Source organism: Chrysemys picta, chromosome 2 (assembly GCF_011386835.1).
Source record: "Chrysemys picta bellii isolate R12L10 chromosome 2, ASM1138683v2, whole genome shotgun sequence".
Lineage (NCBI taxonomy): Eukaryota > Metazoa > Chordata > Testudines > Emydidae > Chrysemys > Chrysemys picta.
In genome coordinates, this window is record NC_088792.1 from 172,775,909 (window position 1) to 172,786,594 (window position 10,686).

General features: G+C 48.4%; 1 protein-coding gene across 1 annotated transcript; it reads right to left on the bottom strand.

Annotated features, from left to right (window-relative positions):
- Positions 1–5,176: 5,176 nt before the first annotated feature.
- LOC101933555 (tubulin beta-2 chain) lies at positions 5,177–9,645 on the bottom strand. Its single transcript, XM_024102871.3, has 4 exons — positions 9,012–9,645; positions 7,209–7,317; positions 6,757–6,867; positions 5,177–6,467 (listed from the first exon to the last, which is right to left on the bottom strand). The coding sequence occupies exons 1-4, from the start codon at positions 9,066–9,068 to the stop codon at positions 5,407–5,409; spliced, it is 1,338 nt and encodes a 445-aa protein (XP_023958639.2). The 5' UTR covers positions 9,069–9,645; the 3' UTR covers positions 5,177–5,406.
- Positions 9,646–10,686: the final 1,041 nt, after the last annotated feature.

Consider the following 10,686-nt stretch of genomic DNA (forward strand, 5'->3'; position numbering starts at 1 on the left):
GAGCCTAGGCACCTAATACATGGCTATGGATTCCACTATGTGACAGGGCACTTAAGAGTTAGACACTGTAACACCAAAGTCCCTTTGTGGATTTAGCCCAGAAAGACTTGGGCCCAGAACCTCAAAGGTCTATAGGCACATAACTAGGCTCCTAAATACCTCTGAGGATCTATTATTATTTTATTAGATGCTCTCATGCCTTGTGACATCAGGTAACCCGGTCTTTCCACCTCTGTCTATCTAATGCCACATTTCTTGGTCCATTGTAGTCTGTTTGCATAACAGCAACATCTTTTTCAATGGTTTTCTTATATGTTGTCCTCTTCTTTTCCATCTTCCCCCAGGTCATATCCGGTGAAGAGCTTGGCTAGAAATATTGTTTTTTGATATTGCCATATAACATGTCCAAACCACATCAGCCTTCTTTCTCAAATCATTGTCTCTACAGTCTGCTGGCCAGACCTTTGTAACACATCAGCATTGGTTACTTGGTTCCACTAGTGGACACCAACTACTCTTTGCAAGCATCTCTGCTGGAATGCTTTAAGTTTCCTGTTGTGGGTTTCTAGCATTTGCCAAGTTTCAGAAGCATACACAATGCAGGAATCACAATGACATTGGATAACTTTGCCTTGGTTCTTGTGTAAATCTCCTTATTTTTCTGGATACATTGCTTTGAGGATCTGGGCCTTACTAACTTCCCCAAGGTCACACAGAAAGTCGATGGTAGAACAGGGAACTGAACCTGGTTCTCCCAAGAATGCAGCTAGCATTGTAACCACTGACCTATCCTTTCTCAGCTAGTCCAGCTTTCCCCAGGCATAGTTTCAGCACAAGGAAAGGCTAGAGACACGGAGGTAATTAGCAAAAGGAAAAATGAGGGGGCAATCTCACCGATACCAGACCCTCACCTCAGGGTTTTTTTAAATAAATCAACCCTACATCACTATATAGGGATTATCCAGCCCTGTCACAGTAGTGTAGTACCTACACACCATCAACGGTGAGTTTTCTTGTCAGAACTGTTTGCATGAATTATGAAGCATATTCTGTACATATTCATATCCTCTAGGTACATTCTGCAGATATCCACCTGACACAATTACATGATAGGAGCTCATCCCATTATTTTTGACTGCATTGGTTCTAACTATTAATGATGTGTGAGGGCTTACTTGAAACCACCAATAAGGGTTGGCACTAAGTCTCAGTTGTATATTTCTTGCTGAAATCTTTTCTATTGCACCCATAAATATTGCTAAAAAGAGACTATCTGAGGTATATAGAATGCATAAGCCTTTTACACCTATCACAGTCGAATCCGAAAGAGAGGCCCCATTTGATACACAAGATAATAGAGGAGATACACTCCAACTGGACATTTATGATGCCTCTGCCAAATGATTGTTTACAGCAGTGAGGGGTTGTCAGATTCTATTCTGGAACCCTGCTCAGAAGCACAAATTTTCTTTGTGAGGGAGAAGTGTAACCATGGTAAGGGAGTGAAGGGCACATCTGCTTATTATCTGCTCATTATATACGTGGAAGCTGTCATCCTTAGATTTGTGTAATTGGCAGTCTCCAGGGTATTAAAGGTTCAGTTAGGGTCTAGTGTTCTAGGTATAAAATGATATTGAATCTTCCTATCCCAGCAGTTCTCAAACTATGGGTCAGGACTCCAAAGTGGGTCGTGACCCCATTTTAATGAGGTCACCAGGGCTGAAGTTAGACTTGCTGGGGCCTGGGGCAGAAGCCAAAGGCTGAGCCCCACCACCAAGGGCCGAAGTGGAAGCCCAAACCCCACCACCCAGGGTCAAAGCCAAAGCCCAAGGGCTTCAGCCCTGGACAGCAGAGCTCAAGCTTTGGCTTCAGTCCTAGCCCTGTGCAGTGGGGCTCAGGTTACAAGCTCCCTAACCTGGGGCTGAAGCCTAGGGGCTTTGGCCCCACCACCTGGGGCAGCAGAGCTTGGGTAGGCTCAGACTTCAGTGCCCACTCCTGGGGTCAGGTGGTAATTTTTATTGTCAGAAAGTGTTCACAGTGCAATGAAGTTTGAGAACCCCTCTACTTATTCCCCATGTGAGACCCATCTTCTCTCCAGAGCTTATAATTTATTTTTCCTGCACCCCCACAAATCTAATTTTTCTCCCACCTCATGCCCAGAGATAATTTTTCATAGACTGTAACCTTCTATTTGCATGGCTTGATTGACAGGTTACTAAGCTTTGTAGAAGATACTTTACCCAAAAATATCCTATTATATATCTTAATGCTTCTCTTTTTTTGGGAGGTCTGACAAAACCTGAACAGGACAGCTAACCGTCAAAGGGGTAGGAAGGCATCCTGCTTTCCAGCAAATGAGCAGTACTGAAAGCATCAGTACTTAGTAAGCTAATTCTCCATAAGCCTTATCTCATGGACATATTGATGATGCTAAAATAGAGTGGGAGACTAAACACGCTGAGGGTGAATGGGAAATGTAACAGTCATTATGCGGTTATGTAGTAGTACTATACTACCACCAATGTTTAGCTATATATTATTTGAGTGACAGGGATGTTTGAGATTACAGACTGCATGATTGGAGGAACAGTCTGCCCCCATTGCATACTTATCCTCTCTCTAACTTCCACAAGGCAACCAGGCCTAAAAAGGACATTGGTGGGCCTTCTACACCACCCCCAATTTCCAGGCAACGCAGGCAGCAGCATACACCAACACGGTTAGAATAGGCATGAAAGCAGACAAGATTTCAAGTGCAGCCCCATCAGGCAATTCAAAAGGACGGTTACTTTGACAACCACAGCAGCCTACTTTTTTTATGTGATTAGAACTTTAATTTAAAAAAAAAAAAAAAAAAAAGAGCACAAGGGTGGGTGTGTAGTGTAATGAGTTACTAGAACCACCTTAACTATAACCTTGCTGTGGTATAAGAGGTACAAGTGGTTTTGCTTGAAGGCACGATCTAACAGCTGTACAGGGACCTCCCCTGCTGAAAGATGCATCCCCCTTCCTGTGGTTTAGAATAAGAAGCTGAACTCTAAGGCAGGGGATGGTGAAGTAAATAAATCTTCTACCTTTAAAACTAAGCCTAAGACTCTCTCATGAGGCCAAAGGTAAATTTGAGGTTCTGGAGGAGGCACTATAACTTAGGGTATAAATCATCACAACACACTAGAGCTGTGTGTGCAGACAAGCTGGGGTAAAATACAATGTTAAATACACATGGCGGGCTCACTCTTAGTCAAGCACTATTAGCTTGACCAAGCATTTCACCTAAAGGCCAGAGAGCAGGCCTTTTTGTACGTGCTCTAAGCTCAGCAGAGGTTGAGCTCAACCTTATTAAGCAACAGTTAGTGGGAGTGTTTCTGTTATTGCCCATTTTTTTACCACTGTTATTTTGACTTTCTCCCTGAGGAGAACGGCTGGGTCAAGTTAAGTTTGAATAAAGAGAAACAATGAAACAAAACATGAGTGCACTGGTGTACTTGCCACATTAATGAGACTTATTGACGTGAAAAGTTTTAATGTGTAAAAGAGCTGCTCCCTGCAGTAATGTCAGATAGGCCAGGGCATCACAGATGACGTCAGAACCTGCCCAGAGTGGCTATTTCTCTCCACCATCCTACAGTGCTAGGTTGGATTTACTCTCCTTTAGGAAACCTCCCAAAGGCCCTCTATAACTGGAGACCCTTAGGATGTGTTAAAGGTCACTGGTCCCCTTGCAAGGCAGGGGCGACTCCAGGCACCAAGCACGTGCCTGGGGCTGCAAGCCGCAGGGGGCGGCAGTCAGGGAGCCTTCAGTGCATGCCTGCGGGAGGTCTGCTGGTCCCGCGACTTCGGCGGCAAGTACACCGAAGGCGCGGGACTGGTGGACCTCCTGCAGGCGCGCCGCCGAAAGCCACCTGACTGCTGTGCTTGGGTCAGCAAAATACATAGAGCCACCCCTGTTGCAAGGGAATAAAACTTTCACCCTCAGGTTACCTATGGACTTTGGGAGCAAATGCCTTTTAACTTCCTCCCTATACACATCCCCAACTGAAGGAGAATAATTTAGAAGGCTCCTGGCTCCTCTGACCTTCCTGCGAGAGTCAAGCTGCATTTCTTTTGGCATTTACTATTAAAGTTACAGCCAGCAGGAATTCTGCAGAGGCCTAGATCTAGCCTGGGAGACGGTCATTTGTAGGGTTCTTTAAAATTAAAGTCTGCTGCAAGAGGATAGTTAAGTTCTCGGTTTTGATCATGTTGCGTGTAACCTTTAAGCAAGTGGTACTAGATTGATCCAGTTTGGCCAGAAGCATAGCATGTTGGTGAGTTGGCTTAGCTGCTATTTTGGAAAGTGTTCACCTTTGAGAATAAGAATTAATTGCCTGAACAGCTCTTTGGGCATGAACATACCCTCTCAACCATGACTACAATATTGCTAATGCAATTCTAACCTCCTGCCTCTCTGCATACACTTTTCCCATTTCATGAATAGGAACTGGGTTGCTCAGGATCATTCAAGTCATGGGGAGGTGAAGCTGCCCAGCATGCTGGAAGCCCTGTAACAAGTGCATTAAGAAGAGCTCTTGAATGACAAGGGAAGGCTGCAGTCACACTGTGAAATCAGTTTTGACAAGTTAATACTGTCTAGCTGACCTCACTATCATGTATTCCCGTAAATAGAAGTTACAGATCCTTGAGGGAAGTGTCTTGTTTCGACTAGTCAAAGCAACTTTTCCAACAATAGACTGGTTGTTTGACTTCTATACCAGGGCACTGCATTTTTTATTAACATGATCTCCAAAAATGATTAACTAGCTTAATTACTAGAATGTGAATGAAAGTGATTTGATCCCTTGTTTACTGGTACATAGCTTCTCAGGCTATTTGCCAATCACACCCATAATTTAATTAAAATTAAATTAAATTAATGGAGATATCCCATCTCCTAGAACTGGAAGGGACCTTGAAAAGTCATCGAGTCCAGCCCCCTGCCTTCACTAGCAGGACCAAGTACTGATTTTGCCCCAGATCCCCAAGTGGTCCCCTCAAGGATTGAAATCACAACCCTGGGTTTAGCAGGCCAATGCTCAAACCACTGAGCTATCCCTCCCCCCGTGAAACTGCAAGTAGGGAGCTAGTTCCAGCTCTGATTTTCTTGGTCTGAGAGGAGAGAAATAAGTCTAAGACACCATTTAGAACACAGATGCCTTTTATATTTGAGAAGTTAGCCATTTAAACAGAAGATTTTTAGTGTTATTTTTGCAACTACTGTTACATTGTCAAGGTTACAGAACTGCTGACAGAGGCAACAGTGGAGGGCACCAAAGGACATAATAAAGCATGCTTCACCACAACTGTGAACAGACTTCATTCAGAACACTTGCCTGACTTTACTAAAGATTTTCCTAAACCTTTTTAATCTTAAGCCTCATCCTCCTCTCCTTCCTCTTCAAATTCCCCCTGCTCATCAGCAGTGGCATCTTGGTATTGCTGATATTCTGAGACCAGGTCATTCATGTTGCTCTCTGCCTCAGTGAACTCCATCTCATCCATGCCCTCACCAGTGTACCAGTGCAAGAAAGCCTTACGCCGGAACATGGCCGTGAACTGCTCAGAGATTCTCTTGAACAGCTCCTGAATGGCTGTGCTGTTCCCAATGAAAGTGGCAGACATTTTGAGGCCGCGGGGGGGAATGTCACAGACAGCCGTCTTGACGTTATTGGGGATCCATTCGACAAAGTAGCTGCTGTTTTTGTTCTGGACATTGAGCATCTGCTCATCCACCTCCTTCATGGACATCCGGCCACGGAATATTGCTGCCACAGTCAGGTAGCGGCCATGGCGGGGATCACAGGCTGCCATCATGTTTTTAGAATCAAACATCTGCTGCGTTAGCTCTGGCACCGTCAGAGCCCGGTACTGCTGGCTGCCACGGCTAGTTAGTGGGGCAAACCCTGGCATGAAGAAGTGCAGACGGGGGAAAGGCACCATGTTGACTGCCAGCTTGCGAAGATCAGCATTCAGCTGTCCGGGAAACCGGAGGCAGGTCGTCACACCACTCATGGTGGCGGAGACCAGGTGGTTGAGGTCCCCATAAGTAGGGGTTGTGAGTTTCAGCGTGCGGAAGCAAATGTCATACAAGGCTTCATTGTCAATACAGTAGGTTTCATCCGTATTCTCCACCAACTGGTGGACAGAAAGGGTGGCGTTGTAGGGTTCAACCACTGTGTCTGACACCTTTGGAGATGGCATTACACTGAAGGTGTTCATGATACGGTCTGGGTACTCCTCCCTAATTTTGCTGATGAGGAGGGTTCCCATCCCAGACCCTGTGCCACCACCTAGAGAATGGGTCAGCTGGAAACCCTGTAGACAGTCACAGCTTTCCGATTCCTTCCTTACCACATCCAGGACAGAGTCCACTAGCTCAGCTCCCTCTGTGTAGTGGCCTTTTGCCCAGTTGTTTCCAGCACCACTTTGACCTGGAAGGTGGAGTGGAAAGATGCTGATTTAGTCACCAGAATACGAAGGAGACGTTTTACATGCTCTGTTTAGGACAGAACATTATTTATATTACAGCAATACTAGGAACTCCTAGCAAGGATCAGGGCCCCATTGTGCTAAGTACCATGCAATGCAAGCCTCAGTTACCTACCTAAGTCTCTAGTTTCACGGAGCTAGGTCAGTTTTGTGTTAGTGTTAGGCACAGAGTGGGTGTTCAATTTAAAGCTTTATGACAATAGTAAACCATAGATATATGCAATTACATACCAAAGACAAAGTTGTCAGGTCTGAAGATCTGGCCAAATGGTCCAGATCTGACAGAGTCCATTGTGCCAGGCTCCAAGTCAACAAGGATTGCACGGGGTACATATTTATTACCTGTGGGAAGAACAAAAGCCAGATTACAGACTTGCAGTCAGCTATTTAACAAGTGGGCTACTGTGCTCGGAGCAGCCTCATCACAATTCACTGAAGAGAGACTGCTGCTGCCCAGACAAGTGAAGAAATGGTATTTTAAAAGAACAGCCTTGAGTGAAGTTATGACTTGAATTTGAAGTAGGTGTTAAAGCTTTGCCAAGGATTTAATAGCAATTCAGAGGGAGCATTTTACCAAGTGTAGAATGCACTGAAGTTAATTACATATACCTCTGATGCATGTATGTGCTTTAGAACATTTAGTTTTTTCAGGAGGACACAGAGCCGAAATCAAAAATAGTTACCAGAGGCTTCATTGTAGTAAACGTTGATCCTTTCTAGCTGCAAGTCACTGTCGCCATGGTAGCTGCCAGTGGGGTCGATGCCATGCTCATCACTGATGACCTCCCAAAACTGAAATGCCGTTTTGAAAAGGGCAGTTAATAATTGTATTAAGCTGTCAGCAGTGTGACCTTCCCCTCCCCTCCTCCCTCCACATGCTGCCAACAGGCCTTTTAATGCTCTACAGCAGCATTTCTCAAACTGGGGTCCTCGAAGGGACTCCAGAGGGTCTGCAGGCCCCACTGAGAAACTCCTCCTCCCTGGCACGCTTCCAGCATGCTGGGGAACAGGCTCACCTGTCTTGGCTCCCCCCCATTTCTTGAATGGGTAGACACATTCCTGAAGTCCCTGGGGTGGGAGGCTAGGGGGTCTCCACGTGCTGCCCCCTCCTCAGGCACCAACTCCGTGGCTCCCATTGGCCAGGAACTGCAGACAGTAGGAGCTGTGGGGGTGGTGCTTGCAGGCAGGGGCAGCGCATGGAGACCATTCCCTCCCACCCCCCGAGGGATGTGCTGGATGTGCTTTTGGGAGCTGCCTGAGGTAAGCCCCTCACCCCCTCCCACACCCAAACTCCCTCCTAGAACCTGCACCCTCCCCCACACCGCAACCCCCTACCCAAGCCCAGAGTCTGCACCCAAACTCCCTCCCGAGCCTGCACCTCCTCCCATACCCCAACCCCCTGCCCCAGGCCAGAGCCTACACCACTCACCCCCTCCTGCTGCCCCAGCCTGGTGAAAGTGAGTGAGGGTGGGGGAGAGTGAGCAATTGGGGGGAAGGATAGAGTGAGGGGGGGCAGGGCCTCAGAGAAGGGGTGGGGAAGGGGACCAAGCAAGGGCTGAGCAGGGAGGCTTGGGGATCCCTAAACATTTCTAAATCAAAATGGGGGTCCTCGAGTTGCTCAAGTTTGAGAACCCCTGCTCTACAGCCCTTCCCCCCTTCCTGTAGAGTGGCCAGTGGAGTAACCTAACCAATAACTGCAGCAGGATGACTGACACTGCAGACAAGGCGTTTCCCCGTCAGACGGTGCAGAGCTACAATTAGAGCGCTTCAGTGATGGGGAAGAACAGCAGCAACCTGGCAATTGATTTTTTAAGAGTCATCAGCAAGTGCGAGTGCCATTTATTCAGACTCAGCCAGACTAAGGGCAGAGCCCCGGGGCTGCGGGCTTGGGCGGGGCAGAACACAGCTGCGGGATGTCAAGGGCAGATGGGGCTGGTGGTCTGCAATGTCCGACTGCTTTGACACTGACAAGGAGGGCGTGGCCAGCATTCGGGGGATCTGATTCATCCCGGAGAAGGCGCATCCCCTTGTGCAAAGGGCGAGGCGGCTGGAGCCTGCAGGGGGGCACCCGATGCTGGGCTTGCGGCTGCGCCAGCGAGAGGGATTGGGATCCAGAGCACGACAGCCAGGCTCTGTGAAGAGAGGACTCTTCCCCCCCTCCCCCAGCCCGCCCACTGCCGGAATCGCCTCGGTTCTTTGTGGCTCTCATTAAGCCAGCGAGCAGAATACCCAGGTCAGCCCTAAAGCGTCACATTGTTTGGACACCAACCAACCACTAAAGCAGCCGCCTTTCGGAAGGAGGCTCCGCTTTCTGGAGACGCTGCCAGTGACAGTCAACAGCCTTACATAATACAGCGCAGGCACTAGGACTAGCGGAGCATTAATTAACGCCAGCCCCAGCGTGCGCACACCACTGAGCTGCCCCCTCCCAGCCACAGGGCGAGGGACACAACAAGCGGGAGCCCCGCCCGGGTCCCGCTCTTTACCTTGGCTCCGATCTGGTTCCCGCACTGGCCAGCCTGGATGTGCACGATCTCACGCATGGCGCCCGAGTCACACGGCAACAAACACCCTCTGCCTCCGGCTGGTTGCTGCTCGCTCCGGCACCTGCAGCTGTGAGCTCTGGGCCGCGCGGCCCCCCAGCTCCTCCTTTTATAGAGGGGGCTGCTGGCCCCGCCCCCTCCAGTCACACGCCCGCTCCCCGCAGCCCTTCTCAAGCGGGTGATGTAATGTCGGGGCGGGGCCTAGCAGTGCGCGCGGGGGCGGGGGTGCTGCTGCTGCTGCTGCATTGTCTCCTGCGCAAGGGGACTAGGCGGGAGCCATCGCGGGGGGGGCAGGGTGGGGAGCTGCAGTCTCAGCAGCAGGGAGGGGGCTTGTCACAGCCTGAGGGCAGCGAGCGTCTCCTGCTCCCCCAGCCCCGCAGGGCCCCTTGTGCAGAGCAAGGCTAGCGCTGTACGAGCGGGGTGAGGCGCAGCGCCCTGCTCTTCCCCAGCCCTGGCTAAGTGCAGCGAGCGAGACAGCCCCAGCCTCTGCACCCTCCACCTAGTAACATTCACTGACACTATGTAACACGGAGATTAAAGGGCACCCTGCGGCCAGGTAGCTCAAGGCAAACTGGGCGGAGGGAAATATCTCCCTTGCAATATAAGAGAAGCCTTTATGGCGTTAGTGCTTTGCTGGCGCTTACACAAAAGAGTGAACTTAAGTCAGGCTGTGCGAATGGAAGACGTTAGCCTGTTTCATACATAGATCGATCCATCCGCATCCACCTTCCTCAGTCTTTTGTGTCTTAAGCAGCTCCATTTGCTGCAGCATCAAACACTGCAAGGTGCTGGGGGAGGGGGAAGGAGACGGGTTTGCTGCAATTCCACACACACCCCTTTCCACGTCGGAGAGCCTAATGCATTTACAGAATAATGGCTGTGGAACGCCAGATCCCCCAAATGTCCTTCGTAGTCCCGTGTGGGGTGATCACCAAACTCGGATCCTTCAAGAGCCGGTAGATACAGTGTGAGGGTTACAAGTGGTTTGCAATATAAATACGGTTTTCTTGAGGGACCCATTCTCCTACCTAGTAGAAAACAGGGACCGCTCCAAGATCAATACAGGAAAATGGGCTCTTCCTGAGACATGGCTCAGGCTGGATAGGCTGCATGTTGTTTTTCAATGAGTGTTAAATGTAAACTCTACTGTTATTTGATTATTTGATTTTTGCTGGAGAGGAGAGCAGATTAAGGGGGTTTGAATAAGCTCGTCAGTTTCGTGGAACAAAAGAACAATTAAAAAGGATACTAGAAAGAAACATTGCTGCTTATTAACATATCCGTCCCACGGCTGCTACTCTGAAACAAATACACACATACACCATATATGCAATTAGCTGTTTGCCGATAGGTGTGTCCAAGGAGGAGCTAAGGGATCTGTAAGGAGATCAGAGACCATTGTCAGGACTGATTTTTGTGAAACTCAACAAAAAACTTCGCAACCTGATCTGCATACAATCCGATTTAAAAATATTAACCGCAATATACTTTTTTTAAAATTTAGACCTTCCTTAATGGAATGAGACATTGGATCACTTTGAAACAGCCTGCAGAAAATAAAATCAATCGCTGTGAGACTTTAAACCGGTTCATTTACACAAAGCAGGATTTTTTTTCC